Genomic DNA, 22,321 nt, shown 5'->3' on the forward strand with positions numbered 1-22,321 from the left:
TGCGTGGTGGTCCACTGGTGTGCTGGGCCCAGGGTGGAGGGGGGACATGTGGGACTGGGGTGTGCTGCCGGGCATGAGCGGGGCGTGAGGGGTGGGGAGTGGATACTGGGTGTGCGGAGCTTCGGGAGTCAGGTGAGGCTCAGGTGAGCGGGTCGGTGGGGCTGGTGGGGGGGCCGCCAGGTGCGCCCCAGGTGCGTGGGCTGCGCGCGTCCTCCCGGGCGCCAGGAGGCGCTGCGGCGGCGTGGGTCCGGGCCGGGCGCGCCCCTCCTTCCGCCCGCGGCCCCGGAAGCCGGCGATGGCGCGGAATGTGCTGTGAGTGGGGGTCCCGGGGTGCGGGGTCGGGGGCGTGGCCGCGCCCGGGACTTTGCTGCGGGGGCCGGGCCGGGCCGCGGGGACGTGACTCAGAGACCCGCGCGGAACGCGCGGCGTCGAGGCGCCCGTGGGGGCGGGGCGGGGCGGGGCGGGCTTGGGGCGGGGGTGGTCGTTCCGGAGCCGGAGGGGCCCGGGCCGCCCCTTGGGGGTCGGGCCTGACGCTTGGCGCGGGCGGGTGGGAGAGAAGGTTGGCTGGTCTGGGCTCCGCCGACCTCGGGCTTCGGTCCCCCCCGCCCCCCCGGCCGACTGCTCCCCCACCCCCCGCAGCTCCCCAGGGGACCCAGACTGCGCCCCTTGCAGTGCTCGCCGCTGGTCACCAGGGGGAAGGTGTGAGCCTGGGTGGCCGCCCGCCGGCCTGGACCCCCACGAGGGCAGAGCGAGGCTCGGTCCTGGACGAGCAGCCCTGCGCTTCCAGAACCTGCGCCTCCCGCCTCGCCTGCACAGCGGAGGAGGCTGTGCCACAGGGTTCTAATGGGGCAGCTGCCACGTGGGACTGGGTCGCCAGGAGACCCCGGGAGGCGTTACCTAGCGCTCAGCCCAGCAGTCGTTCTAATGCGGGTGCCCCGGCCCGTGCCAGGGTGCCTGAGCCCTGCCCCCTCAGAGTGCCACACCCTGGACCTCGGCTCCTGACCCCCTCACGCTCCCCAGATTTGTGAGGCCCAGAGGCAGCATGAGATTTGGCTTCACTGAGCCCCCTTCCCTGGTGCTGGGTGCTCCCCAAGATCAGGGGCCACGTGCTGTGCTGCAGATTGGTCACCAGGGACCCTAGATGGCATCCTCAGCCCCTGCTCCCACCCTCCACCAAGACCCGTCCCCTGGGCTCCCAGTAGACCCCTGGCCCCGCCTTGCAGCCCCTGTGTACCTTGGGCCCCCTCCTCACCCCAGCCCCGAGGCCCAGTTGGCAGTGTGGCCCTTCTGGCCCACCAGACCCCACCGGGGGCATGGGTCCAGCTGGCAGGGGCAGTTGGGTGGGAGCCGCAGGTGGTAGCTTCCTGCACCTTCTAGATGCCTCTGCTCAGGTGGGGGGTTTTGGGGGTGGGGCAGGCAGGCGGTCAGCTTGTAGCTGGTGATCTGCACACACCATCTCTCCCCAGCCACTTATCTTCTGATCTTCACGCTTGTCAAGGATGAGCTGGTGTTCCCAGCACAGGGGGTGTGGAGGTGGCCCCATCCCTTTCCCCGCCGCGGGGGTGGGGCCAGTGCAGAATAAGCTGGTTCTGACCGATCCCACCTCACCTGAGCTGAAGGGAGCTAGAGGGCGTGCCCTGTGTGGGGCCCACTCCTGGAGGGTGACAGCCATGCGGGGGCCGCGTGCCTTTGGGACCGGCACTTTGAACAAACACATGACTCTGAGCCTGTTTACGGGGTGGGGTGGGCATGTCCTCTGGCCTCTGTTCATGAATCATTCACCGGTCCTTTCCAAAGGCTGACCTTGGGGGTCAACAGGCCACACCGCCCCGGGGCCTGGGGACTGGCTGCCCACGCCGGGTGAGCAAAGGGGGTGGCCTGTGGGTGACTGCCCCCTTGGCTCCCCGGCCCCATGGGCGTGATGACCTGTGGACCCTGCTGGGGTGTCCCGGGAGCCTCGTGTTCTGAGCGTTTGACACGACCCCTCTCCCCCTTGCAGGTACCCTCTGTACCAGCTGGGCAACCCCCAGCTCCGGGTCTTCCGCACCAACTTCTTCATCCAGTTGGTGCGGCCCGGCATGGCCCAGCCCGAGGACACCGTGCAGTTCCGGATCCCCATGGAGTAAGCCCCCCCCTCCCCGACCCCAGAGGAATTCAGGCTGGGGAGTGCCCCGAGGGGCCCACAGCCCTAGAGGTGCCGCCGAACCCCACTCACAAGCAAGGTTCTTCCTGCCGTGAAAATTATGCAGGCAGCTCCACACTGCCCGAGGTCTGGTGTGTGCAGGGCCCGGGGGTGTTGTGCTCCCCGCCGCCCCCTGGGAAGCCTGGCCTGAGACCTGACTTCTCTTCTTGCCTTGGTCCTAGCTGCGCTTTCCAGGAGGCTGGGCTGTGACTCCTGCACCCGCTCACCATGGCTTCCAAAGCCTTCGTCCTCAAATGGGGCCTTCACGGAGGCCCCAGTTGCCGAAGGGACACAGCCTCCCCGTGTCCCATGCTGAAGTCTGAGCGGTTCCGGGGTTGGCTTGAGCTTCCGTGTGAGCTCAAGCTTCCGTGTGAGGCCCATGCAGGGTGAAGAGGCAATGGGACCTAGCCCACCATCCCCTTGACCGTCATTTCTGGGAAGCGCCTGCTGGGAGGGTGCTGCGGGCGGGGCAGCAGCTGCAGAGCGGGCGGCCGGGCGCTGCGGGCAGCTCCTGGCAGCCAGGGGGCACTCGCAGACCGTCCCGTCCCTCCCCTTGAAGCTGGGCCCCCAGGGAGTGTGGCCAGTGGGAGGGAGAAGAGAACTGGGTCCTGGGGGCTGGTCCCCCGTCACCCCCTCACTGCTGCGTCCGGATGCAAGTGTGCTGGGTGGGGACCAGGAGCTGCATCTCCGGAGTCAGCGGGGCCCGGCCTCAGCCCTGGCCTCCCCCGAGCCCGCTCCCACCCGGGGCCTGCGGTCGGCAGCTCAGCCGACTTCCTTTCTTTCTCCTTTGCCCCAGGATGACCAGGGTGGACCTCAGGAGTTACCTCGAGCGCATTTACAATGTGCCCGTGGCTGCTGTGCGGACAAGGGTGCAGCACGGTGGGTGCCCAGGGCGGGGGCTGCCCCCTCTGGTGTGGGCTCCTGCCCGCGTCGCTGGCCTGGCCCCTCGCGGCCACTCTGCCACGTGGTCCTTTGCACATGAGGAAACTGAGGGGGGACCTCAGGGGGGAGGTGGCCTCCCAGCGCTAGAACTTGGGTGGCCCGGCCCTGCCGGCTGCTCAGCGCAGGGCCCCACACTCAACCCACCCACCCGCTCCCCCGCCTGCCCCTGGGTCGGTCAGCAAAGCACTGTTTTATTCCCCTGGGCCTTTCTCGTTCCTTCCTGTTGACCCCTGCCCCCAGCCCCCGGTTGCCCAGTTGTAAATATGGCGGCCCTCCGTCGAGGGGAGGCCAGACAGCAAGAGCCTCTGTGCTGACAGGGCAGAAAGCGTTTCTTGAGTTATTTTAGGCAAGTTTGGGTTCTCGCCGAGCGGAGGTTGGCGGTGGTGGCGCCTGCCTGTGCGAGCCCGGCCTAGTGGCCCAGGGCGTGCCGCCCGCGGCCTGTAGCCCAAGGTGCCTGTGTGTCTGCCTGTTTCTAGAGTGGGTTCCCGGATGAGCGGGACTGAAAGCTTCATGCTGGGAGTGAAGGTCTTTGTCTTCCCCCGCTTCCGACAGGTTCCAACAGGAGGAGGGATTACAGGAACGTCAGGATAAAGAAACCAGATTACAAAGTGGCGCACGTGCAGCTGGTGAGCGCTCGCCCCGACCGCGGCCTGGAGCAGGGGGTGGGCGTGATCGTGGGGCCCCAGGCTGGCACCCAGTTCTAATCCACATGGAGCCCCGGGAGGAGCTGGGGTTCAGAGCACAGCTCGGAGGTGGGAGGGGATGGGTGTCGGGGAACTTCTCGGGGGCCAGCCCTGGGCGTGCAGTGGGCGGGTGTGGGCCCGCTGGGCTTGAGGGTGGGTTCAGACAGAAACCAGGGCTGGCAAGCATCAAAGCAAGGAAGTAGGTAATGCTATGGGGGTGGAGGTTCCTGCTGGGGCCTCAGTGTCAAGCCAGACCACTTGGGGTGTGCTGGGGTCCTGGCTGACCCCCTCTCCTCTGGACTGGACTGCGGGGTGTGGCACACTCCCCCAGGTTCTCTTCGCTGTGTCCCCTGCCTAGCGAGGGGCTCCGGAAAGAGGGTTCAGCACCCCATCTGAGCCTTTGCTGACCGAAGCCCAGAGCTGGCTGGAGGAAGACGCGTTTTCCAAGCCCCTTTTCCGGGCTCTTCCTTTCCAGCCTGAGCTGCCCCAAGACGTACTTTCCCAGATATGCTCTTGACTCAGAATGGACAGCCTTGGCCACCCAGCACCAAGGCCCCGTGGGCTGCAGGCAGGATTCCTCTGCCGGGGCAGGTGACCTTGGACCTGCCCACAGAGTCTGTTAACTGCCCTGCGTTTGAAACCCTGGGCGGCGGGGGAGGGGGTGGGGGTCTTCCAGTTTCTTTAGTTTCCTCGTAAACAGCCTGGGTCGGAGCGGGGAGCCCGCGGGCCCTGTGGCCGCTAGATGGCAGTAGCGCTATTATGAAAACACCCTCTGGCCCCAGGGCCTGTTTCGGGCCTTAGGAGGTAGTTTGTTGAAAGACCACGTTAGCATGGCAGCTTTGCTGAAAAACGGTCACAGTTGCTCTAAACAGGGGCCCCCGTAATTATTTGGCCTAATATTTGCTGTGCATAAAATCAGCCAGTCCAGGCAGGGAGAGTGGCCGTTGGCCTCATAAAGGCGCCTGTGTCCTCTGTGTTCAGTCGGGCCATCTGTCTTTGTCACGGCACGCCGGTCGACACCCCATATGTCGGCATTCGCCACGAGGCCCTTCAGCGAGAGCTATAGTTACAAGTGGCTTTTGAGCCATCCGAGCCCTTGCGTTTCCCGGGCCCCACCTCGCTCTGGAAGCTGAGCTGCGCGGCCTGGGGTCTGGCATCTGCAGCTGCCGCCCGGCCTCCTTTCTTCCCCGGTGAAATCAGGGCAGCACAAGTGGGAGCACAGGGCGTCCCCGCCAGGCACGCTTCCCTCCGTTGCAAAATTAAATTTGTAACGGATCCCCCCACCTCCACCCCGCCCGGCTCCGGCAGATCTGTGCCTGGAAACCGGCCGGGGGGTTGGACACTCGCCCCCTGAAGGGGTCCCCTCTCTGTCCTCCGTCTACGGAGACGTCCTCCCCGTGTGTCCCTTGGGGCCTCGTTTCTGGGCTTCTCATCACCGAGCTGATCGCAGAGCGCACAGAGGTCCATCACAAAGACAAGTGAAATTTCCGGATTTGTTCAGAGTTGGCTGCTTCGGCAAAGCCGGTCCCCCGTAGTGGGGGTCCCGGGTTTCCTCCCACGAGCTGATAACCGTCTCTTTGGCCCAGAGTCGGGGAGCTAGCGAACCTGGGTCACCCCACAGCGAGGAGCCTCGGCCCCCAGGCTGACGCTGACGCCTGCTGGTGACGGAGCGCCTGCTCCCCCGACCCCGCCTGCCCCTCACCATCCCAGGCTGGCGTCTTCGCTTTTCACTGCGACACTTTCCTCCCCTCCTGCTCTTTTCCGCTGATCAGCTTTGGAAGGATGGAGGGTTTTATTTCTGAAAGTACAAGGTGAATTTCTCCAGGAAGGGAACCCCCGGGAGCCGCAGTCGGCCCCCACACCCGGCGCTTGTCTCGGTGAGAAACGAGGAATTTCTCCCGGCGGCGCCCTCTGTTTTTTCCCAAGCTATTGCGGATTGCCATCTTTGTATTTATATCTTAAAATGTCATTTTGGGTTTCCCCCACCTCAGAAAACTAGCAGAATCACCTCGGTATATTAAACATAAATCCCCCATTCTGGGCAATCAGCCCTGCATGTAAACTATTGCCCTTTGGTATTTTAAAGAAGAAGAAAGAAAGTTTTGCAGTGTGTAAGCGAATCCTCCTGCAGGCTGGCTACCGAGCACTCGGTTGCTGCCTTTCATCACTCGGGGCTGCACTCCGCGCCATGTGAACCTCCCGTTCTCAGGGCCGAGGATGTGGGCTGTTTCAGATCACGCTTGGCCGCCTGCCCGAATCCAGATTTCTTTACAAAACAAGGGTCTCCAAGAACCAAGCGCACTTCACTGATTTTACTTATTAAAATTTTCCAGATCCGGTCCTTCTCTGCCCGTCTGGAGGTGGACGGCGCAGCCCTGGGAGTGTTGGCCCGGGTCGCCCCCCCGCCCCCCCATCCTTGGAGCTGCTTTGCGATGTGTAGCGCGTGGAGGTGGCCCCGCACCTCACGTTGTTTGGGGTCCCCTCCTCCCTCCAGCCCACTGACGGGCCAGGCTGGTACCCCGGCCACGTGCTGGGGGTCCGGGCTGGGACTTGGCCGGCACTCACGTGTTCTGAACTTCTAGTGAAAGACGTAAAACCAGTTAATTTGCGAAGCCGGCCTTGATTTATAGAGTGCTCGCATGTACGTTTCTTTGTACGTTACATGCGTTTTATTTGCCAAGCTCTGAGCCGGGAGGAGGGTTCGTCTTTAATGTGGGTAAAGGCCTGTAGGTATTTTGGGTGGAAGACGTTCCAGGGAGGCAGCAGACACTATCTGTGCCTTGTTTCCTCGCCCCTGCCCACAGTATGGCCGGGCGACTCCTGCCGGGAGTGGGTGCTCTGCTGGGCTCCCCCGGATGGGGACACGCTGCCTGAAGAGCTGGCCTCGATGAGGGGCCTTGTCGCAGCAATGGTTTCCACCGCGGAGGGCTGGGGCCCAGCCTGCGTCTGTCCTGCAGGCGACGGGCGGGCGGGTTCCATCTGGCCACGGACCTTCCCACGGGGCTCCTGGCCTGTCCCGCCTGCGCTGCAGGCTGAGCCCGTGTCTTTTCTCCCCAGGCGCACGGACAGACCTTCACGTTCCCAGATCTGTTTCCTGAGAAAAAGAGGGCTGAAGGCAGTTCTGTGACTGAGGACCTGCAGGACCAGGTCCTGGAAGACCAGCGGCGGAGGCAGAGCTGCGACCCCCGGCTCGGGGGCGTCCCTGGCTGGTTCGGCCTGTGACGGGCGGCTGACAGCTCAGCTCAAATAAAAGTGCTGCTTGTGGAGACCGGCCCAGGCCCCCCACCCTGTGCTCTGTGCTCTGGGCCGTGCCCCTAGGCTGAGAGCAGGGGCCCGGCCTCGGGTGTGCCCGCGTGTCTCGTCCTGGTCCCACGGGCCCAAGGCGAGCCAGGCAGGCCCGGAACCCTGTCCAGTTGGGGGGAGACCCACTTCCAGAGCGCCCAGGAAGTCATCCTGAGCTGCTCTGGCTAAGAGCTTGCTTTGGGCGGTGTGTGGGGGAGATCAGAGTGAGTGCTGAGGGCAGGAGTCGGGGTGGCCGCTGGGCGAGAGCCTGTCCGGGCTGGGGGTCCAGGGTGGCCCAGTCCAGTGTGGTCTTGAGCAGGGAGGGTGGGGGATCCAGAGAGGGTGGGGTTTAGGGGACTAGTCCAGAGCAAGGCCGCGTCTGGAAAGATTGCCAGCCAAAGGCTTGCGTGTGGGAAACGGAGCGCCGTCAGGGACGACCAGCACCCGGGGACCCGTGGGGTGGGGTAGAGGTGGCGCTGGTCCCGGGGGGTCTGGGAGCCCGGTTCCCTGCATCTCCGGTTCCTGAGATGCACCTACAGCTTGATTTCTCTCTGAATCACGCTCTGCAGCTAAAAGCCTAACCCTGAGCGCCCCCGGGAGCCAGCGCCCCGCGGCCGCCCCTGGGCAGGGGGGCGGTGAGGCCGCCCCGGGCTGGCTGGGCCCGTCTCTGTGTGTCCGCGGGCCTGGAGGTCTGGGGAGCGAGCAAGAAAGCACCGTGGGTGCCTCGGGGAGTCGGGCCGCGTTGCCCCGGGGGTGGGACACATGCCAGATGCCACGAGGGCTCAGGGGCCACCCTCCTCCGCGGCCTCTCAGCTCCCCGCTCTGGAGCTTGGCTCTCCCCTCCGCGGGGGGCGGGGGGGACAGTGGGGAGCCGGCTTGGCCGGCCCCCTCCACCCCGAGGGACACGGGGGGCGTCACGTGGGCCTTTGAAGCTCCCCTCCGGCTGGAGGGTGAAGGTCCGGGCAAACTCCACCCTTCAGCGTTGATTTAAAGTGATGGGGAAGGTCAGGAAGGAGGCTGGAGAACGGAGTCAATGGTATTTTCCTGAGAGAAATAATTCATGGGGCCCTGAGGACCCCGACTCAAGGCCAGGGGAGGAATCCCATCCTTCATCCGCTGCACTTCCAGAGCTGGCCGCCCGCACGCCCCCGGACGCAGCCCCCAGGCCCTTCCCACACGGCGGCCCTGTGCTGTCCTCGCTGTGCCCTCCGCATCCCCCAGGGCCTGGCATCTGCCGGTCACGGCCACGGAGGCGGGCCGTGACGTCCTGTGTCCTCGGCACCCCCAGGGCTGGTGGATGGAGTGGCCACGGCAGCGCCGAGTGGGGGTGGGACACGGCGTCCGGCACAGAGCCGAGTGTGTGGGGCAGGGGTGGAGTTGCCTTGCAGGGCGCTGAGCAACAGGAAACGGGCCTTCAGCTGGGGGGCTGCTTGCCCCCCCCAGGCACGGAGCCTTGAGAAGGTGCTGTTTGACACCCCTGCCCCTCCCTGGCTGGAGGCTGGAGGCTTGGCGGGGAGACAGCCGGTGCCTCCTCGGGAGGTCTCTCTGCCGCAGGTCGGTGGGCCCCGAGATCGTCTTCTCCCAGCCTCGGTCTCCCCCTTCCTTGCCGGCTGGGAGATGGTGGTCAAGACTTCCGGTCCCAGCATCCTCTTCCCCTCTGCTCCTCCACACGTGGGGACCAGAGGAGGGTCTGCTGGGGGCCCCCTAGGCTGTGTGTCATCCTCCCCACTCATGCCTTTGCTGGACAGCCTCACGTGGGACTGGAAACAGGGAGGGCCCGACCCAGTGGACTTGGGGGCTCCTTTCCCGTGGGGACAGCCCTGCCAGGAGCACCCCGGGCCAGCGCCTGGGGGAAAGTAAAGGGACAAAGGAAGAGGACTAGAGCCCACAACACCGCCCCCTGTGCCCCCCCCCCACTTCTTTACGGCCATTCCTCGCCTTGCGGGGGCTGTGAGACCCCGGTTACAGCAGGCAGAGCCCGCGAGGGGAGGCGCTGGGGGCTGGGCCAGCCGCCTTCTCAGTCCCCTGTGGCTGCCACGGGCCCTGCTTGGAGCCAGCAGGCCTGTGCTGATGAGTTATAGTTGCAGCAGTCCCGGCCTGTGGCCCACGGGACGCATCCCAGACCCCCCAGCAGCTCCAGGTGAGGCCCGGCCGCCAGGGCTGCCAGGATGGAGCGGAAGCCCATCTGGCCGCAGCCCCTCCGCCAGCGTCTGGTTTTCCTCTTCGAGGGCCAGAGTCTCCCCGGGGCCGCATCACGCTGTCATCCCAGCTCCACGTGCATCGTTTAAGTAACCGACTGCAGGTGACCCACCGCCTGGCTGGGCCCCTCGGCCGGGGGTAGGGGGGCCCGCTCACTTCTGCAGCTGGGACCCCCAGTTGAGTCGGGGGCTCCATCCTCTGGCCTCTGGGCGGCCTCAGCAGGGGACCCGGGCCCAGGGACACAGCCGGTCATCTGTGCTGCCCCTCCCCACCCCCCACCCAGGCATTAAAACACAAAGGAAACTAAAGAAATCAGTCCCCTTGAGGGTGACTCTGGAGGGGGTCCCCTCCCACCTCCCGACTTCCATGTAATTCTGAACTCCATTCGTGAATGAACAAATGCATGAGTGTGGTGGACCCCCCCCCCCCACCCCCGTTCAGCACGTCAGCTCGGCCACTCGGGAGAGCCCCGCCTTGTCCGCGGGTTTGAGAGTCGGGCAGGGCCTGGGGCGGGGTCCAGGTGGGCCCCCAGCCACTACTCTCACTGAAGCTGGAGGCTGCGGCTGCCGCCCTGCTTCCTGGCTGTAAAGACGCCCCCGCCGCCCGCTCACAGCACAAAGGGCAGAAGAGCTATAGCTGCTCAAGGGCTGTTCCTTCTGTTCTCAAACAGCTTTATTGGGATATGGTTCACATCCGCCATGGAAAGTGTGACATGGGATGTCTTAGCGTTCAGGCAGGTGTGCACCTATCGCTGTGATCAGTTTGAACACGTTCTCGTGCTACCCACAGGGCAGCCCCGCGCCCCCCACCCCAGCCCCGCCGACACAAGCCTCTGCTTCCGTCCGTCTCTGCGGATCTGCCTGTTCTGCACACTACATGGACGTGGAGCCTGTGCTGGCTTCTGTCACTCAGCATCACGCCCTCGGGCCCGTGCTGCAGCCCGCATCAGGGTTTCCTTCCATGGCGTGTATGGGCCGCGGTCTGTGTATCTGTTTGTCCGCGGATGGCGCTTGGCATGTGTGTTATCATGGCTCGGGGATGTCGGGTGCTTAGCCTGGAATGTTTCACGGGAGGCCGGGGCTGCCTCACCACCGACAAGGGTGTTTATCAGTCTCTGAAAGTCCCCGAAGGCTGTGGAGAGATGGGCCACGTCCGCAAACTCCCCGGCTGCTGGATAGGGCCTGGACGGGGATGTCAAACAGCCTGCCCCCTTGGGGCCCTGGGAGCTCCACTGGGGTCAGGGTTGGGGTCAGGGGCTGGCACGGGGAGGGGGTTTCCAGACAGCCCCAGGACCCCCACCCCTGTGCCTCTCTCCTTCCCTAAATGCCGCACCTCGGGTCCAAAAGATACTCGGCTCCGGCCCTCGGAGACCCTGCTTTCCCCGGGCACGGGGGATGGCACACCCGTGCACTGGTCCCCAAGTCGCCCTGCGTGTGGGTGCCTGTCCCATCCTCGTAACCGACACTGAGTCCCGTCAGGACAAAGGTTTCCACCTCCTCTCAGAGCTGAGCTGGCTCTCTCTGCATGTCCCACCGTGCGCAGGGGCACCCCACCCCAGGGAAACCCCTCTATTTCTGCCAGCGCCCCACACCTGCCTCCCCGGCCTGGCCCCCAGGCGCTTGGCTTCTTGGGAGAAAGGGAAAGATGCCCCGGAGACCTGGGTCTCCTTCCCAGGTTCCCATCCGCCCTGCCTGGAGGGAGCTGCACCCCACACGGCTTGGCCCAGACACCGCAAGATGGACGCAGGGACACCCGGGCCGCCGGCCTGGGAAGCAGCGGCCAGGCCGGCTCCCCACGCGGCCCGCCAGGCCGACCTGCTCAGCATCTGTGTCGCTCCTTCCTGACTGAGACCACCCCCAGCACCAGTCCCGCAGATCACTCCGTTACCCCTCTGTAAGTAGGGCCTCGCCTAGTCCAAATAATCACCACGCTTCGTGCTGCTCCTACATCTGGCTTTGATTGGCCCCCACCTCCTCGGGTGGGCCTGGACCCCTGACGCTGTGACGGAGGGAAGGCAGCCCAGCCCGCTTTCCTCCCTGCGCGAGGTCGGCCGGGCCTGGAGGACCCCGGTTCTGTCCCTGCACGGCTGCACTCCGGCCTGGGCCTGGCTCCGCCGGGCGCATCCTTGGTTCTGCCTTAGCAGGGTTGGGGTCCCGGGGCTCCCCCGTGGCTGGATGCTCCTCTCCCTGCAGCTCCCGTGGCCTCTGTAGGGGTCCCGGCAGACACACGGCGTGCAATTCACCTTGCCAGCGGTCCTCTCCTTCCCGTGTGGGCGCGCCCGTCTCCATGCGGGAGCCCTCTGGGCACCCCTGAGAGTGTCTCCGAGGAGAGTCCTGGTTTGGGGCACCCAGCAGCCCAGTATGCAGGCAGAGGTCAGCCCCTCTTTCTTCTGACCCGCTCCCCTGGGTGACCTGCCCCTTTAATCCTCCCAGCCAGAGTCCCAGGTGGCCGCTCCCCTTCCCCTGGCCCTCCGTCCTGATGCCAGGTCCAGACCAGGCCCTCCCGGGTGATGGAGGCAGGACCGCACACGCTCTGCCGTACGGGGATGCTGCTGTTTGGGTGAATGTGACGGTGCCCGAGTGTCCTCTCATCAGCACCTGCGGCGTCTGGGCTTTGCGCCTCCCGCCGTCCACCTTGCCGTCCCTCCTCCAGCCCCGTGACATTCCGTATGGCCGTTGGATCCACCAGCCACAGACGCCGGGCGACAAGCGTCTGGGCAGTGGGCACAGGGCAGCAGAACGGCACCTGCCTGCGGGAGCGTGCCCGCTGACTGCCCAGAGGGGAAGACTGAAACACTCCGGAGGGACCTCAGAAGACCACCGCGGGGGCGGGGCCTCGTGACCCTCGGCTCGGGAGGTGTCCCCAGAAGCCTTCGTGCAGGCCCCAGGTAGGGGTGCCCCGTCCCTGCGGACAGCACAGGGCGCTGACCTCATCAGGCCTTCCCTTCAGGCCGTGCTGGAACTCCGACGGCCCTGGACAGCTGATGCTCCTGACAGGTTCTCCCTGGGACTTCACCGGGGGCCAGGGCCCTAAATAATTTTTACAAAACCCATGTCAGCCCCAAACTGTGTGATATCTGATTTGTAGCCCTAACAAAACCCCATGCCTGCTGCCAGGGGGGGTGCGGTGTGAGCCTGGTGGTGCAGAGGCCCTGGGTCCCGCTGGTGCGTGTGCACACGTGTGTGAGCGAGTGAGGGGGGCCCTGGGGGGCCTGGGCTCCTGCAGCTCCGGGGCTCCACTGAGCCACCACAGTGACGTCCTCGGCCGGACAGGACAGAGGGGTTGGCAGAGGTGGCAGCCGCTCCCTGCTGGACCACCTTGGGGAGGGACCTGGAGGCTGGGGCACCGGGCGGTGCTGACCAACCGGCATGACTGCAGAGCAGGAGGCCAGCTGCCTGGAGAGAGACGCATCTGGCCACCCGCACACACTCAGCCCAGCCACTCTGGCCCTCCAAGGCCCTTCTGCAGTGTCTGAGGCCAGAGCACAAGGAACAGGAGGCTGTGGGGACCTCAGATGTGAGGGGCCCGTCTGAGGACTTCAGGGGACACAGGCATTCCCCTCCTGGATCCTAGTGGCCAGCAGACGAGGGCTGCCACGCGGGCAGGGGCCTGGGCGGGGCCGTGAGGGCCAGGCGTCCCGCCCTTCCCTCCCAGCTGCTGGCCTTGCCTCCAGGAGGCCCTCAGCTGCAGCCTCGACCTTCTTGTCTAAAATGTGGACGTGATCGTGTCGGCCAGTGGGGAGACAGGGCCAGGCTGGAGGAAGGTGCCCAAGGGCTGCTCCCAGGACCCTGTCCCCCTGATGCCCGGTCCCCTTCTCCACCCAAGTGTGCGTGCTGGCTTCATGCAGAGCCTGGAGCCCCCTGCCCAGCCCAGGTCTCTGTCTCCGTGGCTGCCCGTCACCACACCTGGCCACCCGTGCATCCTGCCACGTCCCGTGTCCTGTCAGGTGTGGCGGCCAGGTTGGGGGTGAGCTCCCGCACGAGGCCACGGTGTGGCAGGGCAGGCTCGGCAGAAGCTCCAGCCAAGCGGCCGTGCTGCGGAAGGGTTCGTGCGGCGTCCAGGCTAGAGGCGGGGGGGGGGGGGGGCCTAGAAGCGGGCGCCTCACCGCTGCCCAGCGTGGCGGCCCCACACCCACACCAGGCTACGTCCTTGGAACTGCCATCAGGCCTGCTGGTCTAGGACGGAAACCCCCAGCCCACGCGGCCCCCCAGCCGCCTGCCCCTCCGGAGCAAGTCCGGGGTCCCTCTACTCCTCCAGACCCCGGGCCATCTCACCCTCTTAAAGAGTGTCCCCGGGAGCGCCCCCAGCCCCACGCGCTGTCTCTCGCGGGCCCCTTGCCTGCTTCCTCTGTGGCTTGGGGGTGCCGCCGGGGCCCCTGCCTGGTCTCAGGGGCTCGACCAGGTGCGGGCTTTGTGCTCTTGCTGGTTCTCTGTCCATTTAAGACAGGAAGGCCCTCCGTCCCCGGGTCCCTTCCTGCTGCGTCCCTCGACCCCGAGTGTGTTCCTCAGATCTGGGCTCGTGAACTCCAGCCTCCCACTGCTCTGTCGGGTGGCCCATGCGGCCATGAGGGGCTTCAGGAAAGGCCCCCGACGCTCACCTCCCGGGGGGCGGGAGTGGCCGAGTGTGTTGGGCGTGACGCACCCAGAGCTCCAGCCCTGAGATTCTGGTCTCCTGTCCCCAGAGCCCAGAGCCCACGACCAGGGAAACCCCTCCTGGATCCTGGGACCACCTGGTGTGTGACCACACTGGGCTTGTCCTGTGTCCTCGAGAAAAGGCAGCCCAAGTTGCAGAAGCTGCCTCCTAAAAATAAAACTCAGGCGCGAGGCCCTGTGGGGCCGGTCCCGAAGGAGGCCAGTGAGATTAGGGCCAGCTGCTGCACCCGCCCCTGGCCTGTCCTCACCTCCCAGAGCATCCCCTGCTTCCCTGTCCCCTGGCCTCACCCTGGCTAAATCCGCCTTGGCCCCTTGGCTGGTACAAAACAGGAAAACTGTGTTCTGAGCCTCCTTTGGGGCTTAGGGGGTAAGGGGAGCCGGCAGCTGCCCGGGGAGAGTGATGCGCGAGGCCCTTTATCTGAAAATATCGTGTTGCCCGCCTGGATGCCGGGGCCCTGGGTGCCAGCCCTCCCGCCTCCTGCTACAACTGAAATAGCTTCGGGAGGTGGGCGCAGCTGTCCACATCAGTCAAGATGACCCCGGCCAGAATGGCGGGTCCCAGCCTGCACGAGCTCAGGCTTTTCCAGGGGCTGCTGGCCTGTGGTCCCCGGACCCCAGGGCCAGGGCGCTGCAAGCCGCCCCCCCCGCACCGAGAGGCCCCTAGGAGAGGAACGGAAAGTGGCCACACTGGCCATTCCAAAGCCCTTGCTGTGGCCTTGGCCTTGGTTCCTAACGTCGGCCTAGCTCCTCCTGGACTCTCCTCCCCACCCAGGAACCCTATGCCGCCTGGGGTGCTGGGTGCGTGTCCTCGGCAGAGCAGGGAGACGGACTGAGGGAGCGGCTGGGGGACCCGCAGAGCAACCTCGGAGTGCGAGGGTGCGGTGCGGGACGCGGGACGGGAAGAGTCACCAAGGGTCTGTTTGCAGGGACAGAAAGGCAGGGAACCAGGAAGCTCCCTGCAGCAGGAAGCTGGGACCTGAGAGCCACGAGGAAGAGGCTCCAGACGGGCAGGGTGGACGCGGCCGGAAGGCTCCGGGCCGGGCGGTGACCCCGGGGTGGGAGGGTGAGCAGGCGCCGGCCGGGCGCGCTTGGCCTGGCATGCTGGGCCACATGCTTGCCCAAGGGGCTCATGGAACATTCTTGCAGGGGGCCGGAGCCAGGGCCCGATGTGTGTGCGTCCCAAGAGTGGGGGGCGCCGGGCGCTATAACGGGCGGCACACGGCGCACTTAGTCACCTCCGAGGCATGGCTCCCCGGCCTCGCCCCGTGTCATTGCCATGGCAACGCTGGGAGGGGCCCACAAACAGCCCCAAACAGAGTGGCCCCCTGACTCCTGGTCGTCCCCTCGAGGGGGTGGGACACTCGGAGAGACACTGCCAAGTTTGGGAGAAGAAGCTTGCAGGCTGGCCTCGCTCCAGCCCTTCCCTGGGACGTGTGCGCCCCTGTCCCATCCCTGTCCCACCCGGCCTGGAGCCAGGACACCACGCGGGGGCCTGTGCAGCGGGGGTGGGGAGCTGGGGCGAGATGGCCAGGCCCCTGGGTTCAGGGTACCCCAGAACATTGGGGTTTGTCAAGAGAAGGACTTGGACTGCTTGAAATACACGTTCGGGGGGCTCTCGGGGCGCTGGCTCACAGACAAACCCCCTCCCAGCTCATCTGCCTCTCCCTCCGTTAAACGGGGACAGTGACCCCACCGCAGCTACCCCTGCCCCTCAGGCTGTCAGGCTCCCCGACCATCCAGAGCAGGGTGGGTGGGGCAGGGTGGGGTGGGGCGGGGGTGGGGGGGTGGGGAGGTCACCAGGACAGAGCCCCAGGGTGGCCGCCTGACGGGGGCAGTAGTGTCACATGGTGAGAGGGCGGTCAGTGGCACCCTGCAGCCCCGGGGGGCCCTGCCCCCAAGAGAGGCACCTTCCCACAACCCCTTCCCCAGGAATGCAACCCCAGAACCGGGGTCTGGCACCCGTGCACCCGAGGGGCACCCACCCACTTTCTGGGGTGCCTGCCCGGCCCGAGCAGTGACCCAGCAGTAGAGGCCTCGGCACAGGCATTAGCCAAAGGCTGAGGGGGAACTTTGTTCCAGGTGGGGTCCGCTGGGGACCCCCTAAAGAAGTTTTGTCTGCAAACCGGGGCAAGCGCTAACGGTCTGGGGGCCTTCGTGCATCTTCCAGCCCTCCCCGACCGGGCTGACACCTGGGCCGACCAGGGCGGTCCAGAGCTCCCAGCACACACACCCAGGCTCACCCCTGGCAGCCGAGAGATGGGGTGGACCCAGCGCCAGGGCCTTGGGTGGGAGACAGTGTCCCCCACGGACCTGATCTAGAAGCACAAATGTGCATGCGTCGTGTCCCCCAAGGGTGGCGCCGTCAGCCAGGAGGGAGCGGGACCCTGCTCGGAAAGGTCGTGTGCGGTGACGGCCGGCCAAGCTGTCCTTCCTGGCTCAGCTGTCGGCAACCTGAACCCTCCACGCTGGCCAGGAGGCTCGGGGCCTAAATTAGGGTCTGCGGGATAGGCCGTGGCATCACGGGGACGTCCAAGCCACCGTTGCAGCAGAAACGTCCCGTTCCAACCCCGGAGAGGCCCATCCACCCAGAAGGGCGGCCGGCAGCAAACATTTCCGGGAAAACTCAAGCGAGCCCACCGCGTGCACACCCGGCCTGTGAGGGCCCGCTCTCAGCCCCCTCCCCAGCCCAGGCAGGGCCCCAGCCCCCGTCTTCCGGCCCGGCGTGCCCCCGTCTTCCGGCCCGGCGCCTGTTCTCTGGGTTAAGGATCGGGTTCAGCCCTCCGCACAGGGCTGCGTCTTATCTCTGGGAAAGAGATTATGGCGTTTCTGACATTAAATTCTCATGCTGACGTTTTCAGCATGTAGCTTGAGAAGGAGTTTTCCCCGAACAACACCTGGAAGGGAGGACAAGAAGGTTGCTGGGGCTGCTTACACAAGACTTTGAACCGGGGGTGGGAGGGAGTCGCCATCCATCAAGCCCCCTCCCACGCCGCGGCCAACGCCGCCCCCTCCCCGGACAACGTGAGTTATGCATCCCAGTCACGCAAGCCTCCCCGCTGCGGCTCGGCTCCAGCCAGACCCCCTCCAGCCGCCCAGGTGCTTCCAGCTGCCCGGGCCCTGGCCCCGTGGCGGGTGCCGAGGGTGGCGTGGGGTCACGCTGCTTTTAGCGGTCCGTCACACATTGTTCTCTTTCTGTGCCTGCCCCAGGCAGCCCTGCTCACGTCCGCGGGGGCACGGGCGGCCAGCTGGCCTGGACCCTGCCCCCGGGAGAGGTGGGCCGACCGAGCCGCGGTGGTCCTGGGGTCCCGGCTGCGTTATCGTCTGCGGGAAGTGGTCATCGACAGGGCCTGTCCACTTGTGTTTTCGGGTGATCGAAGGGCCCGCTTGCAGAGTCTACTCTCAAGCCCGTCTTTTGGGTCATTTTGATTTGGGGATTTCCAAACGTTGGGGCTACAGGAGGTCACCCCACTGACCCCGGCTGCCTCATTATGTCACAGCCAGATCGCTGTGACACCTGATGGAGTCCAGAAGGCCCCGGGAGGGCGGCGGGCCGGCGGTGGGGGCGGGGGGCTCCGCTCACCCAGTCCCACCCGTACCCTGGGCGGCACTGCCCCCCACCCCCTTCCCAGCCTCCCCGGCCGGCCAGCCGGGCCCCCCACACCCTGAATCCCGCCGGGCTCCCCGTGCAGCTGCCTCTGCTCCTAAACTGCGGCCAGGCCCACATGCCCTCACCCGCACGGGCCTGGCTCCACGCCGGATACGGCCGCTGCTCCTGTCCCCCCCTCCACAGTGGCCTCTCCCCGCCTTACTGCCCACTGCCCGGGGCGGTGAGGGGCGGCCCCAGGTCCCACCCTCCCACCCGGCGCCCTCCACCTTCCAGCCCCGCCGAGCCCCACGTGCCCCCCCACCTGGCACGATGGAGCGGCTCCTGACCCCACCCAGCCCTGGCCCAGCTGCCCTGTGTCCTCCATCCTCCTCCTCCGCAGCCGGGGTCCCTCTTGGGCCCTCCCTCCTGCTTCCCATCTCATCTTCCTCGGGGAATGGAATTACAAGGCTTAATGCGAGACCCCCTTCCGTCTTGAGACCTCCCGGGGGCCCCGAATGAGGCCAGCACGCAAAAGAAATCACCCTGAGGTCCAGTTCTCAGTCCCACACCAAATTTCGAAATCTTCCAGCCTGCCTCTGGCCCCAGGGTGTTCCCCTCTTTCTCCCTCGGGGTCCCCAGCCGATCCCCGTGCCCACCTGGCGGCCCGGCCCTGTGGCTCTGGGTCCTTCTTCTTCAGCCCAGGCCCCAGCGCTGCCCACTCACACCCTCTGTGACCTGCGGAGAGCAACCACCGGGGCACACCCGGGTCCTCCACGTGCCCACCAGGCCTCTTCCTTCCGGAAGACCCTTGGGGTTTGCCTCTGGGCTGCTCTCCGAGACCCCTCCCTGCAGCCTCGGGCCAAGGACTGCCCTGCAGCCCCTGTCTTCCGGGAGCAGGCGGCAGCTAGTCAGCCCTGAGGTCAAGCCTCCTCCATCAGGAGGGGCCCCGTGGGAACTGGGGACAGGAGACAGGCAGACGGGGCGGGGGTACATCGTGGGAAGGTGCCCTCGGGGGCCGGCAGGGCCGCGGCTCCATCCGCTTCCTCCCCCACCCCTCTACTCCCAGGGGAAAGGTGCACGTCCAGGGTCTCAGAGGAGGCACGGCGGGGGTGGGGGCAGGAGTGAGGGACCCGCCTGGGCGCATCGGACGCAGGGTGGGCGTTTAACCCTCTCCCTGGTGACGCCGATAGCCCGGCCTGGAGTGACCAGGCAAAGCCCGTCCCTGGGCACAGAGCTGGCAGATCTGGTGGCTCCGGTGCCCTGGAAACGGGAGATGGGGCAGCAGTGCCCGAGGCTGGGCAGCCACCTCCTTCCTGTCCCCTCTGAGCCTGGCCCGTGGGCTCAGCAGATCAGCACTTTCTGCAAACCCCACACACACAGCAAACAGAGCCTGGCCAGGCAGTCAGTGGCACGCCTCTGGAGGGCCGGCCGGCCAGGCCCCGCTGCCAGCCAGGGGTTCGGCCATCTTCCCCGCCACACTACCCGCCATGACGTCTCCCTTCTTCTCGGGCTTTCTCGTCTCTCCTCACCTTTCCTGGCCACCCCGAGACCCTCTCCAGTGCCCACGGGGGAGCAAAGTGGCCAGGGCACCCTCTTCCCTGCCGCCCCCTGCTCCACAGCTGGCCGTGCTCCCTTTTTCTGCTGCAGAGAGAAGGGGGCGAGGCCCCGGCGGAGGGCATCCCAGACCCGCCTGGAGCATGGCGGGCGACCGTGGCCCCAGGGAGCTGGATCCGGACGACCGGCCGGTGCGTCTCTTGGGATGGGAAGCCCCATTTGCGTAAGGCCTCGGCCAGCTCGGCCTGGGGACGGGGTTGCTTCTGGGTCCCTTGTCCCCCCGCATTTCCGTGGGCCCCACGTCCAGCCCCACCAGCGTTCTCTGAGGCTTGGTGAGGCTCCAGGGTGGCCCGAGGGCCACAGTGGGGACCCCAGTGTCACACGGTAAGGCGAGCGGCAGTGAGCATTCATCCCGCGCTGTAACGTGGTGGCCTCCAGGCCAAGCTCGCACGGTCCCCGCAGCCGCCAGCGCTTGGCCACTCCACCTCAGACCAAGACGCTCAGGTCCCGACAGGTGACCACTTGCTGCCCAGGCCAGACACGGCCCTGCCAGGCGGGGCCTCCCTCAGGCCCAGGTGAGGCTCCAGCCATTCCCACAGAGACACCCCGGCCCCCGTCCCGGGCCCACCCACCCACCTGCACGTCTTCCCTGGGAGTCAGTCAGCAACACCCATCCCCAGGCCACCATCTCCACGGCCCAAAGGCCCTCCGCACCCGGTCTCACCGGGTCACACTCTCGCTGCCGGCAGAGATGGACCAGGAAAGAAGTAGAAGTTTCCAGGGGGCTGCTGGGAGGAGCCGGGAGAGATGATAGACCAGGAAAGAGGTAGAAGTTTCCAGGAGGTTTGCTGGGAGGATGGGTCAGAGCTTGCACGGCATGTGACAGAGAACTTGGGAAGGATGGAGGGTCTTCAGTGGGGACAAGTGGACATTTAGAAAAAGAGAGGGTTTGGAGAAGGCAAGGAGGATGGACAGGTTGGGGCCTTGGGGACGGGGCCGAAACACGAGCTTGGAAGATGGAAAGGGTGGTGGGGCGGGGTGGGGGATGGAGCCCCCGGGGCTGGAGGGAAGAGCGTCCTGGTGGCCACTCTTGGGGCAGAGGAGAGAGCCGAGGAAGCGGGCAGCGGGTGGACAGGGAGTGCGCAGCGTCCACCCACAAGAAGAGCGGCGGCTTCCCTTCTTGCTGAGGAAGGAAGACGGGCGCCATTTTGTGTGGCCATGCTTTGCCCTTGGACGCCCTCGTCCACCCCGTGGGCAGCAGGAGTCCCCTCCAGCGGCAAGCACAAACTAGAAGAGATGTGTCTGACCTCGGAGGTTGTCGGTGGGGAGGGGGTACGGAGGGGCTGGGGGTCCTGGGCCACATTCTGCCCTCACGGCAGCCCCACAGGAGCCTGGGGCACCTTTGGGTGACGTGGGGAGCAGGGAGGGCGGAGGGGCTCTGGAGAGACGGTGGTCTCCAGAGCCACCAGAGCAGCCCCTCACCAGGTTGAGGGTAGGGCGCTGGGGACTGGGGTCCAGAGGTGGGTGCCCCCCCACCCCACCCGGACGAAGGGGCCCTCATCCCACGGGGCCAAGTGGAGTTGAGTAACTCAATCAGAAGAGATTGGAGGGAACTTCTAGAGACCCAGAGCTGTTTCCTCATCCCTGCTCCTTTCTTAGGACCCTCCACTGGACCGGGATGGCGCCCAGCGCTCCCCTCAGGGCCAGCTGGGCCCGTCCCCCAGCAGCTCACTGTGGACCCCAGTGCGATGGGCCACGGGTCCCTTCTCCTCTCTGGGCTTCTGTTCTCTTGCCAGATGGGATAAGAGCCCCATCACCCCATCTCCATGGCGCTGGGACTGGAGGGAGTGGGGAGAAAGCCCCCCAAAATGCAAGGCATTGTGGAGTTAAGGGCCCAAGTTGGGGAGGGCAGGATGAAGGTGGAGGGTGAGGACGAGACTCCTGGTGCCTTTGCGGGAGCGGGTGTGAGCGTGCCTAACAGAGGGCACCCCTCTGGGATTAGGGCGCCTCTGCAGGGGCCTGCCCCCTACCTCCTGGGAAGCCAGGATGGGAGGAAATAGGCTGAGATTATATGGGATTGGGGATACTTCTTGATTCGGGGTGGGGGTGAGCTCCTCCCTGGGGCCACGGCTGGACACTTGGGTGCCAGGGTCCCGGCTGGGGGGCTGGCGGAAGGGGCAGCCATCTCCAGGTGGGACTCTGGGTAACCTGCAGCCCTCAGAGAGGGAGATTCACCAAAGGGAATCTCCTTCGGTGAAGGGTCGCCCAGGGGAGGCATCACCCCCTCCAGGGCAGGCACCCCAGCCAGCCCCTGGTCGCATCCTTAGAGCCCACAGAGGGCCCTCACCTGGCCCTCCTGTGCCGGGCTGGACGCCAAGGCTCTTCAAGGACTAGCTCCAGCCTGGATGTCTGGGAACTGACCTGTCCCAAGCTGGATGGCCGAGATGCGGTAGTGGCCATGCTGGGCTCCGGCCCAGGTGGTCTCCAGGTTGGTGCTGGGGGCTGGGGGCAGAGGGCTGCTTTTCATGGTTTGGCCCAGGGGACGGCAAAGATGTCCTCTGTGCTGGCCTGTGCGCTTCCTTCACTCCCGGACATGGCTGCATGCTGGTCTCCATCACGGGTCCATCCTTGACCATCTCACCAAGACTCGGGGACCCACAGCGGCTGCTCCCCCACTGGCAGGCTGGGGAATGACCCATGATGCAGGGCGCACGCCAGGGTGGCCAGGGATTGGTCACTGCCTGAATGTCCCCGGACGGATGCCCATGTGCCCTCGGGCGGCTTTCCCCTCGGACAGGCTGTCCAGGCCGGGAAACCTTAAGCCAAAGGGATTAAGAAGAAAGGACAGAATCGGCCGTTCCTTTGGCTGTGCTCGTTTGAGCCTCATTTAGTGTATATTGCTCAGTGGGTAAAAACACATACGTGAGGATGCCAAGAACCCAGACGCGCTCCCATCTCTCGGTCAGCCTGTGCGGAGGCCGCCCCGCCCCCGCCCCGCCCCGCCCCGCCCCGCCTGCTGGCCTTCCCGGCGCCATCTTGCACACTCCTGCGGTCAGCCAGGAGGGCTCCGGGATGAAGGGATGGGGATGCGTGGGGGACCCTCAGCGGGGGCGCCGGAGCCAGCCCCTAGGGCCCCGATCAGCCGCCGTTCCCCGCCCCCAGCCCTGAGCGTCCTCCCTGGAGTCTCTGCTCCACGTGGGGCAGGAGCTGCAAGCCTCGCCCTGGGCCCCGTGCTGGGGGC

The 22,321-nt window shown here is 66.1% G+C and overlaps 2 protein-coding genes across 5 annotated transcripts; one reads left to right on the top strand and one right to left on the bottom strand.

Annotated features, from left to right (window-relative positions):
• Window positions 1–241: 241 nt before the first annotated feature.
• On the top strand, window positions 242–7,073 carry MRPL23 (mitochondrial ribosomal protein L23). 3 transcript variants are annotated; one of them, XM_060158214.1, is made up of 6 exons: window positions 747–1,860; window positions 2,000–2,122; window positions 2,365–2,550; window positions 2,979–3,061; window positions 3,677–3,750; window positions 6,865–7,073. In XM_060158214.1, exons 3-6 carry the CDS (start codon window positions 2,411–2,413, stop codon window positions 7,027–7,029), a joined length of 462 nt encoding a protein of 153 aa, XP_060014197.1. In that variant the 5' UTR covers window positions 747–1,860; window positions 2,000–2,122; window positions 2,365–2,410; the 3' UTR covers window positions 7,030–7,073. The 3 variants fall into 3 exon arrangements, with proteins under 3 accessions (XP_060014196.1, XP_060014197.1, XP_060014198.1); XM_060158213.1 differs by lacking the exons at window positions 747–1,860; window positions 2,365–2,550 and adding an exon at window positions 242–312; XM_060158215.1 differs by lacking the exon at window positions 2,365–2,550 and having other exon boundaries at window positions 839–1,860.
• LOC132525522 (coiled-coil domain-containing protein 86-like) lies at window positions 6,412–21,910 on the bottom strand. 2 transcript variants are annotated; one of them, XM_060158211.1, is made up of 4 exons: window positions 21,502–21,910; window positions 19,717–20,263; window positions 17,849–17,968; window positions 16,671–16,834 (listed from the first exon to the last, which is right to left on the bottom strand). In XM_060158211.1, the coding sequence occupies exons 1-4, from the start codon at window positions 21,538–21,540 to the stop codon at window positions 16,773–16,775; spliced, it is 768 nt and encodes a 255-aa protein (XP_060014194.1). In that variant the 5' UTR covers window positions 21,541–21,910; the 3' UTR covers window positions 16,671–16,772. The 2 variants fall into 2 exon arrangements, with proteins under 2 accessions (XP_060014195.1, XP_060014194.1); XM_060158212.1 differs by lacking the exons at window positions 16,671–16,834; window positions 17,849–17,968; window positions 19,717–20,263 and adding an exon at window positions 6,412–6,901 and having other exon boundaries at window positions 21,502–21,748.
• Between the last annotated feature and the right edge of the window lie 411 nt (window positions 21,911–22,321).

Source organism: Lagenorhynchus albirostris, chromosome 9 (assembly GCF_949774975.1).
Source record: "Lagenorhynchus albirostris chromosome 9, mLagAlb1.1, whole genome shotgun sequence".
In the NCBI taxonomy this organism is placed as follows: Eukaryota; Metazoa; Chordata; class Mammalia; order Artiodactyla; family Delphinidae; genus Lagenorhynchus; species Lagenorhynchus albirostris.

Coding starts and splice junctions, on each gene's coding strand:
- LOC132525522 (XM_060158211.1), bottom strand. CDS start 21,540: ATGGCCACTACCGCATCTCGGCCATCCAGCTTGGGACAG. Junction 20,264..21,501: donor GGCCATCCAGCTTGGGACAG/GTCAGTTCCCAG, acceptor TTCCTTCCTCAG/CAAGAAGGGAAGCCGCCGCT. Junction 17,969..19,716: donor CTCCCAGGGAAGACGTGCAG/GTGGGTGGGTGG, acceptor TCCCCGAGGAAG/ATGAGATGGGAAGCAGGAGG.
- MRPL23 (XM_060158213.1), top strand. Junction 2,123..2,978: donor CAGTTCCGGATCCCCATGGA/GTAAGCCCCCCC, acceptor CCTTTGCCCCAG/GATGACCAGGGTGGACCTCA. Junction 3,062..3,676: donor GCGGACAAGGGTGCAGCACG/GTGGGTGCCCAG, acceptor CGCTTCCGACAG/GTTCCAACAGGAGGAGGGAT.